The following is a 21262-nucleotide window of genomic DNA, read 5'->3' as shown; positions in this document are numbered from 1 at the left end:
CACGATCGGGTTTATTTCAGAAAATAACTTATGGAAGATTTAAGGATAAATCATTTTTATCCAATTAATGGAAAATGTTTTACATGCAAAATATTTTCCTCACTTTTTACACAACCAAATACCGGAAAATAGGTAAAATATTTTACCGAAAAACATTTTACCCCCAAACAAACGGAGCCTTAATTCTGGTAAGAGGATGACAAAATTCCAGAATCATGTATGAGATAGAGCATCACAAACTGCTAGTTTGACTACACTATGTACTAGTAACAACATAATGGAAGACTATTGAGTATATCATTCTGCATTTCCTTGTGAATAAATAAAATATGAATCTTTACAATGGCAGTAGAGAAATCTCCACAAATGCAGAAACGCGTTTTCCTCCATCCTATAGGTGCACATAGCAATGGAAGTAATTCATCTCAACTTCTTCTAGCCCCACTTCGCACAGAAAGTGAGGAACCAATCAGTAGCCTAAGACATTTGAATTTGTATACTCACTGTTAAACGTCTTCTGAAGTTAGATGTGACTTCTTTATTTCCGACCAAGTACACCACCAGCCTGCGTGCATTCTGGCAAAGCTTTTGCGGACAAGGTTTTTCGATATTTTGAAGTTTCTCAAAGTCTACATGAATCTCTGTCAGATCAAGTCCTGGTGTACCCAAAACCCTTGGTTCGTATTAGGTTGAACAAACTGGAAGGAAGGCCACCACCGTATGAAATAAGATATACAATAAACGCCACATACGCAGCAGTCCCAGTGCAGACTACAAACCCAAATAGCAGTCCATTAACTTCGGCTATGAAAAAATCCAGCAAGAGATACCCGTTGATGACAATTACCAGGGCAGCAACTGTCCAAGCAACCCTCTGCAACACAAAATAAACAATATGAGAGAACAGAAACGGGTAGCAATTTTCAAATCTTGGGTAATGCCTGGTAATGCAGAAGTTAGAACCACTTTGTAACACAAGTTGCAACTCAAGTTAATTCACATGATGTACATGCAACGTGGGCTTATGCAACAAACAACAATAATGACCTTACACCAAGACTTAACAATTACGAGTGACGTTTAAGAAAGTATGAAGACAATTTAGCATTTTGGAATGGACAAGAATTACTATGACCTATAGACAGACACAATCCGGAAGACTAGAGATTCAGGCATTGCACCTTTTAGCACCAATTAAGCTGTGTTAGACATTTTGGATCATCCCTTTGCTGCCAAGGAAGAAGACTGTGGGCAAACACCAAAGCGGAACGAACGGGCGTATAATTTTGGAGCTTTAGGATGTTTGAGGTCAGCTCGTTTGAAATTCAGTATGCTAGAACTCAGCTCGAGCTTCAATCGAGCCTAAATATTCAAGCTCGAGCTCGATTAGTTTTTGAGAGCTCAAATTCGATTCGAGTACTAAATGAGCCCTCTATAAATGAGCCGAGCTACAGTTAGCTCGAGCTCGGCTCATTTGCTAAATGAACCAAGCGGAGCCTTAACAAGCAGAGACTCGAGTTGCTCGCAAACAGCTCTTCGTTTGCAGCCCTACATGGCGAAGAAGCATCTAATACAAATGTATCACCTCCAAAGCCAAAGTAATATCACATGAATGCTTGAACATCTTTCTTCCCATAATGCATCAATTGATGAATCATGTTTTGAAAGATTTGACGACATAAAAACCCAAAACAAGCTTGCTCGTCTCTATCTATCCACTGGACGGAAGGGGAGAGACCCTTTGGTGGCCCCTCTAGTTGAGAAATCGTCCCATAAAAACCACTACATCACCTTTTTGTGACTTCTAAAAGGGTCTCTCTACCTTCCAAGTCTCGCCTTTTTAGAATCACATTTCTTATAATCATCGCTAAGCATCACCTTGCATATGTGGTTTCAAAGGGCTTCTATTTGAATCTTGTAGACAGGCACAAAACAATATCTAGAAGCCCGGGATAAAATGATAACAAGCATAGGCAGCTGACTACTAAAAGAACGACTACACTAAAGACATTGAAGCACACAAGCCTGTACAGCACAATAAAATAAAGTCGAGAGATCAGAAATTAGAGTTGCCCTTAACCACTTATAGCCAATAAATGGTTGAGGCATGCGTTGATCATTGGTGTAATTGCTGGCAGCTTGACAACTTGCCAGCTGCTTTTTGTATTCTTTTCCAATTACATATTTGTAGGCTTTGGAGCTCTTGGCAGCTTTAGCTTCCTATACAGCAATGCTTACACACGCATTCCGTTTTCTCCCTCCTGTGTAATATCCTTTCTAGAGGATGCATAGCTTCATCTTGCCAATAGAAAAAGGCACAAGGAGTCAGAATTCCGATACAAGGCTACAAATACTCGGAGTCAACGCCAAAAACACTAAATGATTGATAAGTCGACAGAAGAAGTTAAGTAAATGCCATCCTCTAATTCTGTATGAGCGTCATGGTTCCTTGAAGCATGAATGCACAAATATCAGAGTCTAAACATAGGAAAGCTAAGTTATGATGTTTTCTGTGGAAGGTTAATAAGCCATTCACCAAGCAGCGATTATTATGCACATCAATGGAAAGAATAACAACTTACCTCCAGAGTCTGTCCAACTTTGAAGACTCCCATGACTTGATCCTTAGATACCAAGGTCAGCAATGGGATAAGTGCAAAGGGAATTTGAATGGACTGAAGCACATTAAGCCATTCATTCAATACATCTAGTGAAGTTTCAGATCTATTAAATATAAGAGCGACGATCATAGTGGGCACAATAGCAAAACTTCGTGTGATCAATGCCCTCAACCATTTCTTCAATCGAAGGTTAAGGAAACCTCCCATGATAAATTGTCCAGCATACGTGCCCGTTATGGTACTACTTTGCCCAGCTGCCAATAGCCCAATGCCCCAAATATACAGAATTGGGAGCAATCCTCCACCAAATTTTTCTTCAAGATACTGCCCTGCATTTACAAGCCCTATACTGTTGGCTTGTTTGGTTCCATAGAATCCTTTAGCAAATACTGTAGTAACAAACAAGTTGATCATAAAGGAGACAATAAGGGCCACAGAGCATTCAATTGAGTAGTAATTGAGTGCTTCTCGGACGTGTCCTTTCTTTTCAGGGTCGATCTTCCTTGATTGTACCAAAGCAGAATGCAAGAAAACATTGTGAGGCATTATAACACATCCCACCACTCCGACAGCCTGCCGAATTGTTTTTGAGCTGAGTTTCGGAACCAAAAGACCTACAAATTCAGTTTTACCCACAAAAACAGCAATCATGACCTTTTCTGAATGTTAGAAGGAGAATCCAAAATGAAAACAAAATAAGTTTCTCACCTAACATAAGTTCCTTCCCACTGGGCCTTGTGTCAGCAAACATCCAGGCAAATGATAGTGCCATAGTTGAGATAAGAACTGCAAAAACAGCTTCTAATTTCCTTACTCCATAGTTCTCCAGAAATAAGAACATGAAACTGTTCACGATCGAAAAAGAAAACACACCCTGTCAACCCAATGAACTTGTTTATTTTTAACATTACAGAAGCAATCAAATTTCAAAAAAGAAAGCAGGTTTCAGAATGAGCACTGAATAGTAGCTGTAGATTTCCATGAAGAAGTGGAAGATTGCAAAGGCAAAACACTGAAACTCATTGTGTTGGGACATCTATCACTTAACTGAAAGTTAACAATGTCTTACAAGTAACAAGAATTAAAGCAGCATAGACTGAATGATCAAATGTCCGCTAAAAAACAATTCAGAAAACTAAGTTACTTCTATGCAGAGCAGTGGAACAACTATAAGTAGAAATCAACCAATTTTGATGTCGATATGTTATTTTAGTTACTTGGTACATAAACAATAGAAAAAGGATCCTATTTACCCACACCATTGAATTTTCATTTCTTCAAAGTTAAGCTATTTTTTCTTTCAGATTGCAAGCAATGAAGAGCACATATCTTTTCTTGCTCTTCAAAGTTAATACTTTTCTTTATCTATACTTTCTCATTACTAAAGTGCTGCTAGTCATCCTTTGAGGTACCAAACCTTAACAGCAGTCACAATCATTCTCTTCTTTTCCCCATCTTTTCTCCAGCCAAATTCTTTTTTGCACCATTATGCTCTGTTAAGAGGAATACCATCACTAAAATTCACAACAATAATAATTTCTTGTCAGCATCCTTGATGGTTTAAGCTCTCCCCTAGTATTCCGATTAACATAGAAGGGTTTAGTCAAATGGGCATGAGACAGTAACTAAAGGGTTTATCCCTCAATGGTCGCAGGTTAAATCCCGCGAACACTAAACATTGCAAAGCTAGGGAAGTTGGGCCACTGGAGGTTTGTTAGGTTTGATGGGTCATTAATTTCAGGGCCCTGAGACATGGTCCAGACACCCAACTAGCAAGGGGAAAAAAAAAAATCTTCTGTCTTTTTTACTGTTGCATCTGGTTGTCTTTGTCACCTTAGCCTGTTTTCCATCTACCATATATTCAATCTTAAATTGGTGCAATATAAAAATAAAATTAAAAAAAAAACAGATAAATGAATTCGAAGAAACCTAACCAGTCAGAAGCAGTGATTATAACCCCAGCCCAAAGAGGCAAAACCCCATTACTAAGAATCTTAATTGCAATAGCACTCCCAATCACCTCCTGAATATCAGCCCCAATCAATGCAACCTCCGCCATGACCCACAACAAAACCCCCGCCCAATACGGATACTCCTCCCTACACAACTCTGCCAAATGCTTCCCCGTTGCCACCCCCACCCTCGCCGCCAATAACTGAATCAACAGCCCCATTGCTGTAGCCCACATCAGCAACCACAACAACGAGTATCCGGCAATAGCCCCCGCCTGTAGACGAACACAGGATTTCAAAGTTGAGTTGATGAACATTAAGGAGTATTTTTATGGTATGAAATGCTACATAACTTTAGCTTATACAAATTATAAAAATACTACCATGAAGATTATGCTATATATTTTTTATCACGTGTTCTAAAAGTCGCTAGGTTTGGTGGGGCACCTAGCACCTCGGGGCCAACTAGTCGGGTAACTAACACCTAGCAGCCAACTAGTCAGCTACCTAGGCGGATTTTAATCTAGGCGGGGTCCAGGGCCTAGACAGACTTTTAGAACATGGGTCATCAACCTATCCACAATTGTATGATATATATGTTTGATCAACCTATTCAACCACTAAGATATCTTCATCTATATTTATAAATCTATAATTAGATACAATCTTCTTCCGTATCTATCTAGAAAGAAGACAGTGTATTACAAAAGTATTAAGTATTGCTAAAACTAATACTGTATGACCTTAGCCAAAAACTCTTGATTGGCCGGGCGAACTTGTACTATTTCAAAGATTTTGGAAAGAGAACTGAAATTCAAATAAAAACTTGAAACGTGATAGGACAGTCGTAGGCTCATCCACCCCTCGGTCCGTCCTTATCTGTAGATCTCCCTCTAGGTTTCCCGGATCTAAAAGCGAGATGCTCAATAGAAACCCTGGCCCCATGAATAGCTACAGTTTCTTCCCTGAGAACAGCGGCGTCACCGAGTAATCACAGCCGTCAGATGCGGAATTGTCGAAGAGTATGATATATACATTTTTTTATCAACCCTGCGTTCTAAAAGTCACCAGGCATTAGTCGAGCAGATGAGGGGCCCCTAGCACCTATGGGCCGACTGGTAGAGTGTATAACACCTAGAAGCCCACTAGTCGGCCGCCTAGGCAGATTTAAATCCAAGCATTGGACCCCACCTAGCGCCTAGGCACCGACTAGTCAACGACCAACTTTTAGAACACTGGATCAACCTATCCGCCATGAGTATGATGTATATTTTCGATCAACCTATTCAACTCACCGACTAAGATATCCTCATCTATATTTACAGTCCCTTTGGATGGAGTGATTTCAAGAGAAAAGAAAAGAAAGGGTTTTGATTTTTGGTCAAATCACTCATTTGGATAGACTATTTTGGTGAGCAATTGAGGGGAATGTACAAAATAAAATATTTTTATTGGCTTCTCCCCTTTCTAACAAAAAATGGTGAGATTTTGTGAGAACTCTCCTTTCTTATCTCACTCTTTCTCACCATTCAAATGTGCTGTGCTGTATAGTTAGATACAATCTTCTTCCCTATCTAGTTACAAAGAAAAACTTAGTACTTATTGCTAAAAGTAATATTACGTTTGCCAAAATTCTTGATTGGGCGGGCGAACTTATACAGTTTCAAAACTTCTAAAAAGAGAACTACAAAAATTATGTAGTAAAAACTCGAAACATGATAGGGCGATCGTCTGAACTTATCCGCCCCTGGGTCACTCCTTACCTGTAGATCTCCCTCTAGGTTTCCCGGATCTAAAAACGCTATGCTCATTAGAAACCCTGGCCCCGTGAACAGCCACAGCTTCCTCCACGAGAACGGCGGCGTCACCGAGTAATCGCAGCCGTCGGATGCGGCGGAGTCGTCGACGTCGACGACCGTGATTTTCTCGCTTGACTCGTACGCGACTTCCTCTTCGTACTCCCTGCTGTCCGATTGGGGCGACGTCGACGGTCGAGATTGCGGGGAGGACAACAAGAGGCGGTCTTCCTCCTCGCCGTCTTTTCTGTCCGCATTGGGATTCTCCTCGGCCGCGCTCATGGCGGAGGTCGAACCGACGGCGCAGGAGATTTTCTGTTTCGATGCGGTGGCGGCGGTGGTGGGGCCGGATTAAGATCGTGCGCTCTTTAATACGGCGTACGTTAGAGGGAGCTGCCGCAGTATGGCCGGTCTCGTGATCTTATAAACAGTATTCTCAGGTTGTCCCCAATGTGACAGATAGGTTGGCCAAATTAGAGCATTTGGTTCGGTAAATTTATTTTGGTTCCTCTTTCCACTGATTAAATTGCTGCTTGCTAACAGGAGATAAGGATTTTGTTTAGTTATGTTGACCAACATTTCATCTCACCATAGTTGTCAAATGTATCGTGTCGTGTCCGGGATCCGAATGTTTCAAAGTAGCTCCCTACATAGCGCCATGTAAGGTGCGTCTGGACGGTCCATCTTTGATCCGAATTGAAAACAAACTCTTCCAGAGAAGGGTCAAGGAATTTCTCTGAAAGAATTCGTTTTTAATCCGGACCGTCGAAAATATTTTTGGACCTTCCGAATGTGTCTTAAAACGGTCTACAAGGAGCTGTTTTGCAGAATCTTCGGATCCGTCATGTCCGACTCCGCTATTTAATTTCCTTCATATTGTGTTTTGTATTGGGTCTAATAATTAAAAAAGACGTTTAATGACATGCCTTATCACAATATCCGTCACGTCACACTAATATATTTGTTTATTAGTATATCAAATGTGATTACTCAAAACGAAAGAAAGGTCGATCTTTCTTACATGCCTGCACATCAACCGTTCTCTCTCTTTGTTGACGTACAAGTAACCGTATATAAGACGATAACTTTTATAAAAAAAAAAAGGAAACATAAAGTTACCTTGCACATGATGGGATGCCCACCGATAAAACGTAGATTCTACACGTTGTTGTGAAAGGAAACTAGTGAATCTGCAGTTCATGGATTGAGAATTCAATTTCTGATTACGTATGTTTGCGCTTGGTGTAAATGGTACCAAATGTTTGACAAAATAGTTTACATTCATTGCAATAGATAATACTCTTGTCTCTAGCTACACCAAAGTTGAAGTTTTCACAAACAGATCGGTAAATAAATGGAGTGACAGTACAAACTCCAGTTCTGCATCCGGCAATTCAAACCTCATAGCAAGACGATCACTAAGATGAATTTTTACCCAGGTTCAGGGGACATGGCTGGCTCCAACGTGAGAAAGAAGTATCATCATTTTTGAACGCGGCCGACACTTTGCCATCAACGGTTGAGCCTTAGGCGCAGTGATTCCAGTCCCTTCGGTCAAGTCAATCGGTCCCTCGCCAACCCTTTCCCAATCAAAGCACTGAATTAGAGTCCCCAATACCAGCCCAACCATGCGCAAACCCAACCCCTCCCCGGGACACCCCCTTCTCCCCGACCCAAAAGGCATAAAATTGAACCCGTCTCTTGAGCCCTGCAACCGTTCAAATCTCTCTGGCCTGAACTTGCTAGGTTCCACCCAGACTTTGGGGTCATTTTGTATGGCCCACAAGTTCACCAGCAGCATTGTGCCGCATGGGATTTTGAAACCTCCGATGGTGCATTCCGCGGATGATTCATGTGGTAAGAGCAGAGGAGTTGGAGGGTGCATCCGCAGTGTCTCGTTAATAATGCAGCGGAGGTAAGGAAGTTCGGCGAGATCAGATTCATCAATCAGACGGTCTGCTCCCACGTGAGCGTCGATTTCAGTCTGTGCCTTCTTTAAAGTATCTGGATTGTTGAGCAAGTTTGACATAGCCCACTCCATAGTTCCAGCTGAAGTATCCGTTCCAGCTTGTAGTAGAACCTACACCAATAGAGAGTGGAGTTCTTATGCTAATTGTTTGAAAATACAGGCCTAAGGAATCTATGGCAGATTAGAGCTACGACGAGGTAACAAACAACCTAATTATCTGTTTCTCTTAAGAATTTGGACCAAGGTTATTGGGATTTTCAAGTTTCAATTTGGCATAGCACAATGAAGGTCTCTACATCACAAAACGGTCATCTGAATTGTATCTTTCCGAAGGAAGGCTTTACAGTAAAAGCAGAACATACATGACATCAAAAATGATCAAGCTGAAAATTAGGTGAAGCCCATTTAATTATTGATATAATAAGGACAAATCTTGCATTTTCGGTTCCTGTTGAAAGACCGATTCAGTCTCGACCAATTTATAGGCAACATTGCTCCTATCGCTTCTAGATTATCTTAATCATAGAAAGAGCATTGTCTCGACCAATTTATAGGCAACATTGCTCCTATCGCAACTACATCATCTTAATCATAGAAAGAGCATTCCTATTTTGGCCCAAAAATTAGTCCACGACAAATTGATGTGTAAACATTGCTCCTATCGCAACTAGATCATCTTAATCATAGAAAGAGCATTCCTATTTTGGACCAAAAATTAGTCCAAAACAAACTGATGTGTCAACAATGTGTTGAGCGAGAGACTATGAGGCCCACTTTATCAGCATCCAACGGTGATCCAACATATCATTCACTTTCGATGGATAGCTTAGCAAGACAATCATATCCCAAGAGCAAAAAACAGACAGGTATTGGTGCATACTGCATAGTGAATTGGTGATGAACACGTCTCTTACCAGCATAAGGCTCTTGATATTTTCGTCTGTGTAGTATTCAGGTTCTGCATCGTGCAAAGACAACAAGATTTCAATCATGGTCCTTTTCTTCTCACCATCAGACCCCACTTGATCACGCTGCTGATAGATCAAATCCTGCATAAACTTGTCTCTTTTATGATGTAATTTGACAAACCTCTTCTCTATGCCACTACTCCCAAACCACTGAACAAATGGCAAGAAATCCCCAAGATTCTTTTCCGCAGCCAATCGCGACGTCTTCGCAACTATCTCTTGAAACATCTTTGCTTCAGCAGAATTCCCCACGTCATCGCCATAGTACCTCTTTCCAGCAATCATCCTCATCATGGCATTGAAGACGAACTCGAAGAAGGCTGACTTCATTTCCACGTTCGCCGCCTGTTCTGGGTTTTCAATGGAAACACAAAACAGGCGGCGGACGAGAGTCCGGGCCTCATCAAGACGGATGTGAGACAGCATTTGCAGGCGGTGAGAGGAGAGAATTTCTAGGGAAGCGATCCGGCGGACGTTCCGCCAGTGGTCGCCGTAGGGTGCCCAAACTATCGAGGTGTAGTTGTAGCCGAGGTGTTTTCCGGAGAGCAGGCGGGGACGGTTGGCGAACACGATATCGTGCTTTGTGAAGCATTCTTCAGCTACTGATTGGGAGGTGATCACGAGGATGCGGCGGAACCCGAACCGGAGGAGAAGTACGGGGCCGTAACGGGCGGAGAGACTGGATAAAGTTCTGTGGATTGGTTTCTTCAAGAGGTGGAGGTGGCCGATCAAGGGTAGAGCTGGGAAGGGGGTTGGGGGATGGTTTCGGAGCTTGTGAAGTATGTGTTCGGCCAAGATACAGGAGGAGAGAAACAGAGAAAAGTATATGAACAAAGTGGCTTCCATGGATTGATGAAGATGATGAAGAGGTAAAAGTAAACAGGATGCATAAAATATTTATAAGCCAGTAAGTCTTGGTCTCTTATATTTGTTTATAAGCAGTGACCAGATGTGAATGCTGGACAGCAAAAAAAATTCATCACGTGAAGTGACTAGATGTGAATGCTGAACAGCAAAAAAAATTCTTCACGTGAAGGTGTTGGGAGACAATGCATGATTTTAGTAATAGAATACATTTGATAAAGTCTAAACCCAAATGCAAAAAGTGACAGAAAGTATAAAATTATGGAGTCAAGGTCAAATTTTGAACAGCAAATTTTGGGCATGATGTGTAGGCCACTCGGATTTAGGGAACGGCGGCGTGAACAAAAAATTCCGGACACAACTTACAAAAGCTGAGAAACTGAAGGCTAGAAACAAAGGCAGTCTCTAAACAACTTACAAAAGTTCTTGACAAAGGACGTAATTGTGCAGAGCCGAACAAGCCAAATTCTAGACTTTTAGCCATCTAGGCATAATCAACAGAGGCATGAGAAACTCGACAGATCCAGCAAAGAAGAAACACTTCCGAGATTCTTGTAGCCTCGAGAGGCAATATTATCTACCGAAATGGGTGTCAGATTTGCGAAACAAGGTTGACCCCTGTCGGTCGAGGCCTACACTTAGCCGTCAAGGGTTGAGCCTTGGACAAATTGATTTGAGTGCCCTCAGACATGTCAACCATCTCCTCACCTCCCAATCAAAGCACTGGATCAGTGACCGCAATGCCAACCCAACTGTACGAAGTGCTAAAACCTCCCCAGGACAACCATCTCGAGTCTTAACTACTCCTTCAAATTTCTCTGGCATGAACTTCCTCAGCTCTGTCCAAATCTTGCGGTCATTGTGTATGGCCCAAACATTCTCACCAGTAGCATAGTGCATCGCAGGATGTGGAAGCCTCCTACTGCACTCCTCTGAGTACTCATGGGGCATTAGTAATGGGCCTGGTGGGTACATACGCATTGTCTCGCTGATGATACTGCAGAAATAGGGGGATCAGATACGTCTGATTCATCAATCAGACGACATCAACCCACTTGTAAGTCAATTTTGAGCTAGCCTTGTGTAAAGAGATTGTTCAATAGAAGTGACAGTGCCAACTCCATAGCCGCAACAGAAGTATCAATTCCTGAAGCAAATAGAACCTTCAGATACAAATAAAACGAAATGCTCCAGTTTCTAGAGTAGCTCAACAGAGAAATGAAAAGACTTTTCAATAGCTCAAAGTCTATACATTACCAAATTTGAAACCTTGGTCTAAGACTCTTGACTAGGCATTTTCGAAAACAACCCAAAGCATTACACACAAAAAAACCTTTCTCATTTCACATGGGGTTCCCAAAAGCACCTCATTTCTCTCAGCACAGGATCGGATTCGGATTAAATCTGGCCCATTGACAGGCCTAATTTGACATTTCAATTTCATGACATTATGAGCTTGAGATGATGAAATACAAATTGGTTAACAAAATAGTTTACAGTCCTGGAGATGATTGCCAATCAATAAACAACTACACATTCCATAGTGCGTGGGAACCTCGTTGGTTATGCCCATGTGGAGAAGCTCTACTGGTCGGTCCTTCCAATCCTTTTTAAGAAAAAAAATAAACAATTTGTCAACAGATACACTACACCATGTGCGGTCAGAAATTTTTGCTGACACGAGACTGAACAAATGGACCGGCGATAAAGCTCTTTACAAAGGAAATAGTTGCGCAGAGAAAGCCAGATCTAGACGTAATCAACAGGGTTCGAAGTAGAACCACTTCTGATTTTCACGTAGGCTTGAGACCCAAAATGGGTTTCAAATTTGTGAAAGAAGGTTCACCATTGTCGAACGAGGCCTACACTTAGCCATCAAGGGTTGAGCATTGTGCAAGGTGAGTCTAATGCCTTCGGTCATGTCAACCATCTCCTTACCCATTCTTTCCCAATCGAAGCACTGGATCAGTGACCCCAATGTCAGACCAGCCATACGAAGTGCTAAACCCTCACTGGGACAAGCACTCCTTCCTGACCCAAAAGGCACAAACTTAAACCCATCTCTTGACCCCTCAACGCCTTCAAATCTCTCTGGCATGAACTTCCCCGGCTCCACCCGTATCTTTGGGTCATTCTGTATGGCCCACATGTTCACCAGTAGCATAGTGCCACGTGGGATGGAAAAGCCTCCCACTGTGCAGTCCTCCGAGGACTCACGAGGCGCCAGTAATGGAGCTGCTGGGTACATCCGCAGTGTCTCGTTGATGATGCAGCGGAGATAAGGGAGGTCTGTGATATCTGATTCATTGATTAGATGGCCGTTACCAACTTGTATGTCAATTTCAGTTCGAGCCTTCTCTAAAACTTGGGGATTATTCAATAGAAGTGAAAGTGCCCATTCCACAGTCGCCCGTGAAGTATCTGTTCCAGTCACAAACAGAACCTACAGATACAAATTAAACGTAAGTATTAGCTCAACATAAAAAAAAAAGACAAGAATATTTCACCTGCTTAAACTCAATGCAGTAGGTATTTGAATCCACAACCTCAGTTTTTAACCAGGCATTTATAAAAACCAAGACAATAGGCTTTTCTCGTTCCACATGAACTAAAATGATTTTCTGGTCAATGTCATGACCAAACATCACACGAGCTGAATAGCATACTATCTTACACTTTGGTACCATATTTCTATGTTTCGACATGTTCCTTTTCTTTTTCTTTTGTGCATGGGGGAATATACTACGTCAGGATTTCGTATCAATATAACATGTTGAAATAGCAGCCATTCTTTCCGATTCCCATATATTTTGCCCAATAATATCTGCTGCCATAGCATGTGAACCCAAGGGATTGGATCGAAGGAGGAATGGGGTGTGTTTGCTGGAATTTGTTCTGAAGCTTAATTTGTACAAAGATGCTACATGCACAACGGTTGTACAAAACATCAAATACAACCAATCTTCATCCATCCATTGTTGTAATAAATGGTCAAGATTCGTTCAAACTTTTCCTTGAAAGAGTTAAACTTTTCCTTTGAAGAGTTTTTTTAAAATCTAGAGCATCCAAACACATCTGAACGGTCAGAATTAGTTACACAACACACACAACGGTTGTGTGAGTATCATTTGCGTAATTTGTACAGCAGAAACTAATAACATACTAAAACTGGGATCAACTAACTCTCTAACAGACTACCATATTCCAACAGATAGATCAGGATCCATATTCTGATGAAACATTGACGAAACAATTACAATCTCATATCTTTACATGATATTCTGAGTCCATTTTGCAATAGTTAAATTCAGGGAATCAATCATGAAAACTTGTCTACTATTATTGGAGCACCGCCTCGTGGTGCTCCAAAGCTCTTCTCCACTACATATGAGTGTGATGGTGTTCCATGGCCTTTATCCACCACACAATTGTGTGATGGAGAAGGGTCTGGGAGCACCATGTGGCAGTGCTCTAGGAGCATTGTAATCACTCATCAATCACCAAATTCATCTTTTTTATCAATTATCAAATTGGGGCCTACAAGACATATGTTTCTTCTATATAAGGTGGGGCCAATAAAGAAAAAAGTTAGCCGTCTTATTTTGTTCGAAAAAGAGGCTAGAGTGGGATCCACTTTGTCAAGAAGATGAGTCAGACCAATAACAGGAATATTTCTACTTTATCAATCCTTGGAGAGATGCTTCCTTAATATACCGATCTCAAGCATTAGTGTTTTAAAGACATATCACATATAGCACGCGGCATCCAATTGGTGCAAGTAGAAAATGATGTAATGGTGTAATAGTATATAGAATAATTAACCTCTTTTAAAGGATGTTAGTTGCTGAAGAGGTTAGAGCTTTGGGTTGCGCGTATAAGTTATTGGCTTCAAACCCATAGGGCCTTCAAGTTTTACAAGTTGGAAAACACACTCTTCTTCTTCTTTTTTTGTGGCAAAAATTGCTTCCAGAAATATCTGCCAGTAAGATAGTAGACCAGAATGAACAAAATTAGAGCGGGGAAACTTACCTTCATGATGCCTCTGAACATCTGATCTGTGCAATACTCAGGCTCCGATTCTTGCAGTGTCAACAACATCTCAACCATCGTCTTCTTCCCTTCCGCCTCAGCACCACCACTACCACCCCACATTCTTCTCCGATTGTCTTCTATCAATTCCTGTACAAACACATCTCATTTCTCCTTCAATGCCATCAACTTCTTCTCAAAGCCTCCCACTCCAACCCACCTCAAAATGGGCAAGAAATCCCCCATATTTGCCCCTTCACTTCAGAATAGCTCCTCCACCTTCACTGCATCCTCGCCGTCGTATCTGTTCAAGATTTAGACACGATTTACTCATAATATAGTCAGAAAGCGCACGTCGAGTATAGATACTAACTTGAAGCAAAAACGAAAAAACCAATTTGACTAAGTAGCTAGAATTTATGACATCTGCACCATTGTTCTTATAACTATATTCGGCTCTGATAATTTTTGATCGTCAAGTACACACATAAATCTCCCTGATGGGTAGAACAAAGATCGATAGAGGATCTCCAACCAATTATATCAAATTTGATAAGTTGGCATCTGCAATAATTCCACCAAAATTATAAATTACTTAAAGTGGTATTTAACATTTCTCTTCTCATGTCAAATTTGCCATGCGACAAACTAAGATGTTACTTAAATTTTTCTTTAGAAGTGTTTTGAATTTGACCTATTAATTAGTTGGAGTACGTAATTGTTAAAGCTATTAAATTGGCACGTGATTTTCCAAAATACATTTGAAGCCAATAGTGGAGTTGCTTTTAAGTAAAATAAAAAGAGAGGAGATTCATTATTCAATCAACCAGAAATATGGATCACCTTACATTAATATGACTCAATGCGCTTTTCGTAACAGACATCTCACGTAAAAAACAAATTAAGTTTGCCCATTTGAGGGTTTTTTCTATGCTCACTTTGATGATTGAACATTTTCATATTTTACACCTCCATGGACCATAACCATGACAAAAATTATACTGAGAGATTATCTAGCAACGTGATAACAGAGAACATTTATATTGGAAAAAAAAAACACCTCATGACACTTTATCAAATTTATATACATGGAGATAAATCTTGTAGCGTTATGTGTTGATTGATGTTCACATGAATTTTGACTTACTCTCGATGAGCTCCATCATATATAAACCATTCCAATCATGAAAAAATAGGCACGATAAAGGCACACAAATGAAGAAAACATACCGATCAATCCTAAAAAGCTATTGAGACCAGGGGGATCAATACTAGAAAACGATTAGGACCAGGGGGTCAATCCTAAAAAAACGATTGGGCCAAGGGGGTCAATCCTAAAAAGCGATTGGGACCAGGGGGCCTCGCAGCACAAGAAGTTGTTGTGCCCTAGCACCCCCTTTGGATGGTAAGAAAGGAGGAGAAAAGAAAGGGGAAGAGCTAATCAAAACATTTTCTTTTTGTACTTTTCTCTTTATTTCTCACAAAAAATGTTCAATCCAAATGGGTAATTTCTTAAGAAACCACAATCTTTTCCCTTCTTTCCTCGTGAAATCACTCCATCCAAAGGGGGCCTAGGCGTTGTTCTTAGCTCGAAAACATGATTTGAACCATTTATTTTGTAGACTTTGATGCGTGCAAAAGCCCCGTAAAAAATCAAGTCTATCAGAGATTTCTGGATCCAATAAACAAATCACATTTTTCTTAAGCAAATGAACAACAAATACAATTTAAAAAATACACAAGTATATTTGATTCAATCAGTAGCTGCCCGATCGACTTGATTTTTTGCAGGGTAGATGCTCACGTCTAAATCTAAAAAGTGAACGGTTCAAATGATATTTCCCAGCTTGGGATGACGCCCAAATCGAGGGCACAGCAGCCATGACTATTCAACAGCCTGCTGTGCCCCAGTTTGATCTCAAGTAGAGGGCGGCCCCCCTGATCCAAGACAGGACTATTCCTTTTAAAATCATCAACAAATTGACACCTAAATCAATCAATACCTTTTTCCGGCTATCATCCTCATCATCACATTCAGCACCATCTCGAAGAGAAAAGTCTTCATATCCACCGCCTGATCTCCGCCGCTCCGCCACAGCCGGCGGAGCAACAACCCGACCTCGTCGGTGCGTATGCCGCCGAGCTGTTGGAGGCTGTGGGACGAGAGGATCTCGACGGAGCAGATGCGGCGGAGCTTCCGCCATTTCTCGCTTTACGGGGCCCACGCCATGGTGGTGTAGCCGTCGCCTACGACTTTCCCGGCGAGGAGACGCAGGCAGCTGCCGAAACATTCTTCGGCAGCGGACGGAGAAGAGACCAGAAGGACTGGACGGGAGCCGAAGTAGAAGAGGAGCACCGGGCCGAAACAGGCCGAGATGTCGGATAAGGCCCGTTGGAGGGGCTTTCTGAAGAGGTAGAGGTGGCCGAGTATGGGTAGGGCCGGGAAAGGGCTTGGTGGGAGGTTTCTGATCTTGTTAAGGCAGTGTTTGGTGAATGTGTACAAGGCTACAAGTAGAGCAGAGCAGAGGAGGTATTGAGCAGCAGCCATGGTTTGGTCAACAAGAGGGCAAAAGGTGGAGGTGATAAATTAATACTCCTTCTAAATAACTATAAAATTTTTATCTTATAAAATTCATTGAAATTTATTAAACAAGATTCATAATACATATATAAGTTATTGTTAATTGAAAAATATTGACGGTTTTTTAGATCTTCATAATAGTAAAAGTGAATTTTCATTTAGGAAGGAAGGAAGTATTGGCGATGTATATAAAAATTCAAAGAGAGAATCTTGCCTTGATGTTTGAGTTGTATAGTAGTTCAATTATTGACATTACAAATAAGCATGAACACAATGCTGAATTGATGGAAGAGGCAAGAAGCGCATGGACGCCACAAACGCTGCGAATGCCAGTGTCGGCTTACAATTATGGCGTTGAAAAGTGTTGAGAGGCAGTGCATGATTTTGATTTTAGTAATGGAATGCATTTGATAAAGTCTAAACCCAAAGGCAAAACAGTGAGAGATAGTAGTATAAAATAATTTAGTCACGGTCAAATTTTGAACAACAAATTATGGGCAAGAATCTATGCTTGGGCTGCATTAAATCAATACTCATTTGAAGCTGTTGCATGCCCATAGTGAATGAAAGAGTACTGCATTGGGGAGCCAAGCTTGGCTTAATCAAATCAACAATCAATATTCCTGAAATAATTATAATAGTCAATAATCAGAAACCCTAAGTTTGTAAATCAAATACCGCATGCAAACATCAACAACATAATATCAACAACATAATTAGAAGTTTTATAATCAGAAACCCTAAGTCTGTAAATCAAATACCACATGCAAACATCAACAATATAATTAGAAGCCCTAAATATTACTTATATTGCCTGAACCCCTTATTCAACACCACAGATCTTCCAATTCCTCCACCAACGAACCCACTGCAGTGGCCCCGCTACCCGTCGACCATTGATGCCGTGAAATGCTTTCGGTAAGAAGCTGAAGTGGACGGTGTGGTGTGAGAGAGTGTGAAGCTATGGGGGAGACAAAGGATTGTTGAATATTACTGATTCGAGCAAGTAATCTGTTCGTTTCTGCGATTGAGTCGCGATTTCGAAACAACTAACCGATTCAAGTTTTCTACGGAGTTGAGATGGATTAGTTGCAGAAAGAGCTGCGTGGGCACCATCGTTGGTGAAGCAGATGGATAAGAGAGAGAAGCCATGAGAGCCTGAAGAAAATCGCAGAGAGAGAGAGAGAGAGAGAGAGTATTACGTGAGGGAAGGATAATGAAACGGTGTATTCCTTTTTGTATTCCTTTTTTTCATGGCCTACATACGTGGCTGTGTGTGATGCATCCACTTGGGCCATTAAGTCAAGGAGGGGAAATTATAATTATGGACACCAGACAACACTGCTTGCCCCCAAATCAGGGGGTAAAATTGGGAAATTTGGCAAGCGAAAAAATTGGCCAAACTGGTTCTTCTTTAGGAGGGGTGGGGTAGGACAAAAACGGCTTTGGATCCACTGTCCGACTTTCCTCTGTCCGACTCCCTGTCCCACTCTTGTGAATGTGCCACGTTATTTACTCCCTTCTCCCCTTTAGTCTCCGTTTGGTGGTGCCTCTAATATTTGATGAGTGCCTATAATGTTTAATGATTTTGTGGGATCTATTTCGGGTCTCAAAAAAATAATTCAAACATCAAGTTATTCTTAAAAAATATTTTTCTATCTGTTATTATAAAAATTTAACTCAATTCGATATTCATTAGGGCTTTATCAGCATCGGTAGGGTTGCTACGAATTTAGGAACAGTCAAAAATTAACAGCCAAATACTCAAATTTAAATTATTGATTGATTATCTTTTAGGAAAAATTTCACGTAGACACTTGATCTTTTACACAAATTACACATAAACACCTGACCTTTCTTAAATTTCATATAAACACTTGAGCTTTCTAAAAACTCATCAATTCTACACCTGCCGTCACTCATCCGTTTAAAACCAAACGGGAAAAAAGTTAAATGCTTCAATTTTTTATTTGTTTGAACTAGTGCGAAAAATCGTTTTATTCTAATCATTTTATCCTAAAGAATTATAATTTATTTTTGACTGTAAAGCTCTCATTAGTCAGCCCTAAGAAAGTCATACAATCAAATATCTGTTAAAGCTAACTAACGAGAGCTTTAGATTCAAAAATTTATTATAACCCTTTAGAATAAAATGATAAGAGAAATAAGATCTTCACATTGGTTCCAACGAATTGAAAATTTGAGCAATTAGTTTTTCAACTATGTATAGACCGTTTATATATTAAAAAATATGATTAAAAAAATTAAGTGCTCTAATTTTCAATCTGTTTAAACCAGTGCGAATATCTTATTTCTTTGATCATTTTATCCTAAAGAATCATAATTAATTTTTGACTCTAAGGCTCTCATTAGTTAGCCCGAAGAGATATTTGATTATACGACTTTCTTAGGGCTGACTAACGAGAGCTTTAGAGTCAAAAATTAGTTATGATTCTTTAGAATAAAATGATCAGAAAAATAAGATCTTCGCACTGGTTCAAACAAATAAAAAATTGGAGCACTTAACTTTTTTTCCGTTTGGTTTTAGACGAAGGGGTGACGGTAGGAGTTAAATTGATGAGTTTTTAGAAAACTCATGTGTTTATATGAAATTTAAGAAAGGTCAGGTGTTTATGTGTGATTTGTGTGAAAGGTCAAGTGCCTACGTGAAATTTTTCCTAAAAAATAATCAATCAATAATTCAAATTTGAGTATTTGGTCGTTAATCTTTGACTTTTCCTAAATTCGTAGCAACCTTACAGATGCTGAAAAAGTCCTAACGAATATCGAATTGAGTTAAATTTTTATAATAACAGATAGAAAAATATTTTTTAAGAATAACTTGATGTTTGAATTATTTTTTTAGGATTCGAAATGAATCCCACAAAATCATTAAATGTTATATAGGCACTCATCAAACATTAGAGGCACCACCAAACGGAGACTAAAGGGGAGAATGGAGTAGATAACGTGGCACATTTAAAAGAGTGGGACAGAGAGTCGGACAGAGGAAAGTCGGACAGTGGATCCGAAGCCGACAAAAACCTATACTATATTTTACCAGAAAAATGTTAACCATACAGGAAAACCATCATTGGAAACTCAAATAGTACATGTTTTCTAGGGATAGAAATACAACGCGGCTTTCTTCGTTTGCCATTTTAGTTTTGTTTTAATTTTATTTTTCAATCATTACTTTACTTCTTTCTCCAATCATTACCCTATTTTTTCAATTATTACTTTCACATCTCTCTCTATCTCTCCAATCATTACCCATATCTTCAATCATTATTACTCTATTCTCTCTCCACCTACTACCAAAACTAAACTAAATTAAACTCTCAACCAAACACAACCGTTAACAATACAACAGTGCTACGTGCACGAGAAAAAAACACAACAAGAAACACAACTAATCTCGCCGTCTCTGAAGGTTCACGTTCATTAGAGACAGGACTAGAACTACTAAGTAATGTGTTACTGGTAAAAGCATTATTAAAATTGTGAGTAGAGATTCTAGACTTATAAGGAAAAATATCCTCAAAGAAGGTTGCATCTCGAGACTCTATTAAGGTATTATTAGAAATATCGCTCACCTCCGACTTAACAACTAAGAACTTAGGCCATTCACAGTGATATAATCAAAAGGCAATTGTTTTTAAAGTTAACAATGTTAGTGCAAAAGATGACTCACAATAGTATAATCAAATTTAGCAACATTCTTAGAAATAATCAAATTTTGGACTTTGGATAACCAAAATTAACAACTTTTTTCAATAATCAAAATTTATGGACCTCACACCACATAAGTTAACTAGTTCCAAAATTTATATACACGCATGTTTCAACTGGTATTTTTTTCTTCTATTCTTCGCCTACTCTATATCTTCTTCACTTCACTCACAAACTATTTCTCTTTATTTCCCTCAAAAAGTGAAACTCATATTTCTTGATTATCTACAATTCAACCCATCATTGCCGAATTAAGGTATTTCACTCTTCTTTCCCGTTTCTATTTTTTTCCCACAAAAAAAATTCATAATATGAGGGAATAAAGTCAGCGATTTTTGCCTAAAATTAAGAGAGAGAATCGACATATTTTTACCCAAAAAAAAACATAAATAGAGAGAAGTTAATGGTGGAAAACAAGAGGGAGAAAGAGAGAGAGAGAGAGAGAGAGAGAGAGAGAGAGAATGAAATTGTAGTGGATCCTTATTTTGGTTATGAACTAAAAGTGATCATTATGAAGCTCAATAGTGTTAAGCTTAACAACCTCTTAAGTAAATAATCAAAAGTTAGACACATCAACTTTTGATTATCATTTTTTTATTATACCACTGTGGATGGCCTTATATGCATTGCTATTCTAAACATAGCCTAAAAATACTGTATCAACAGTTTTAGGACCTATTTTCCTCTTCTTCGGATCAGGGATGGCCACTTTAGCAAGACACCCCCACACTTTCCAGATTTTCAAATTAG

General features: G+C 39.9%; 2 protein-coding genes and 1 pseudogene across 3 annotated transcripts; all 3 read right to left on the bottom strand.

The window, feature by feature from the left end:
• Positions 1–278: 278 nt before the first annotated feature.
• On the bottom strand, positions 279–6904 carry LOC131331298 (metal transporter Nramp2-like). The gene is made up of 5 exons (XM_058365183.1): positions 6337–6904; positions 4556–4848; positions 3330–3466; positions 2583–3235; positions 279–874 (listed from the first exon to the last, which is right to left on the bottom strand). The coding sequence occupies exons 1-5, from the start codon at positions 6649–6651 to the stop codon at positions 650–652; spliced, it is 1623 nt and encodes a 540-aa protein (XP_058221166.1). The 5' UTR covers positions 6652–6904; the 3' UTR covers positions 279–649.
• A 726-nt stretch (positions 6905–7630) lies between these two features.
• Positions 7631–10938, bottom strand: LOC131331296 (cytochrome P450 81Q32-like). Of its 2 annotated transcripts, XM_058365181.1 has the most exons (3): positions 10589–10938; positions 9253–10264; positions 7631–8449 (listed from the first exon to the last, which is right to left on the bottom strand). In XM_058365181.1, the coding sequence occupies exons 2-3, from the start codon at positions 10150–10152 to the stop codon at positions 7811–7813; spliced, it is 1539 nt and encodes a 512-aa protein (XP_058221164.1). In that variant the 5' UTR covers positions 10153–10264; positions 10589–10938; the 3' UTR covers positions 7631–7810. The 2 variants fall into 2 exon arrangements, with proteins under 2 accessions (XP_058221164.1, XP_058221163.1); XM_058365180.1 differs by having other exon boundaries at positions 9253–10938.
• A 441-nt stretch (positions 10939–11379) lies between these two features.
• Positions 11380–16764, bottom strand: LOC131331297 (cytochrome P450 81Q32-like; annotated as a pseudogene).
• Between the last annotated feature and the right edge of the window lie 4498 nt (positions 16765–21262).

The sequence above is a fragment of the Rhododendron vialii genome, chromosome 6a (assembly GCF_030253575.1).
Source record: "Rhododendron vialii isolate Sample 1 chromosome 6a, ASM3025357v1".
In the NCBI taxonomy this organism is placed as follows: domain Eukaryota; kingdom Viridiplantae; phylum Streptophyta; class Magnoliopsida; order Ericales; family Ericaceae; genus Rhododendron; species Rhododendron vialii.
This window is presented reverse-complemented; position numbering and strand designations above follow the sequence as displayed.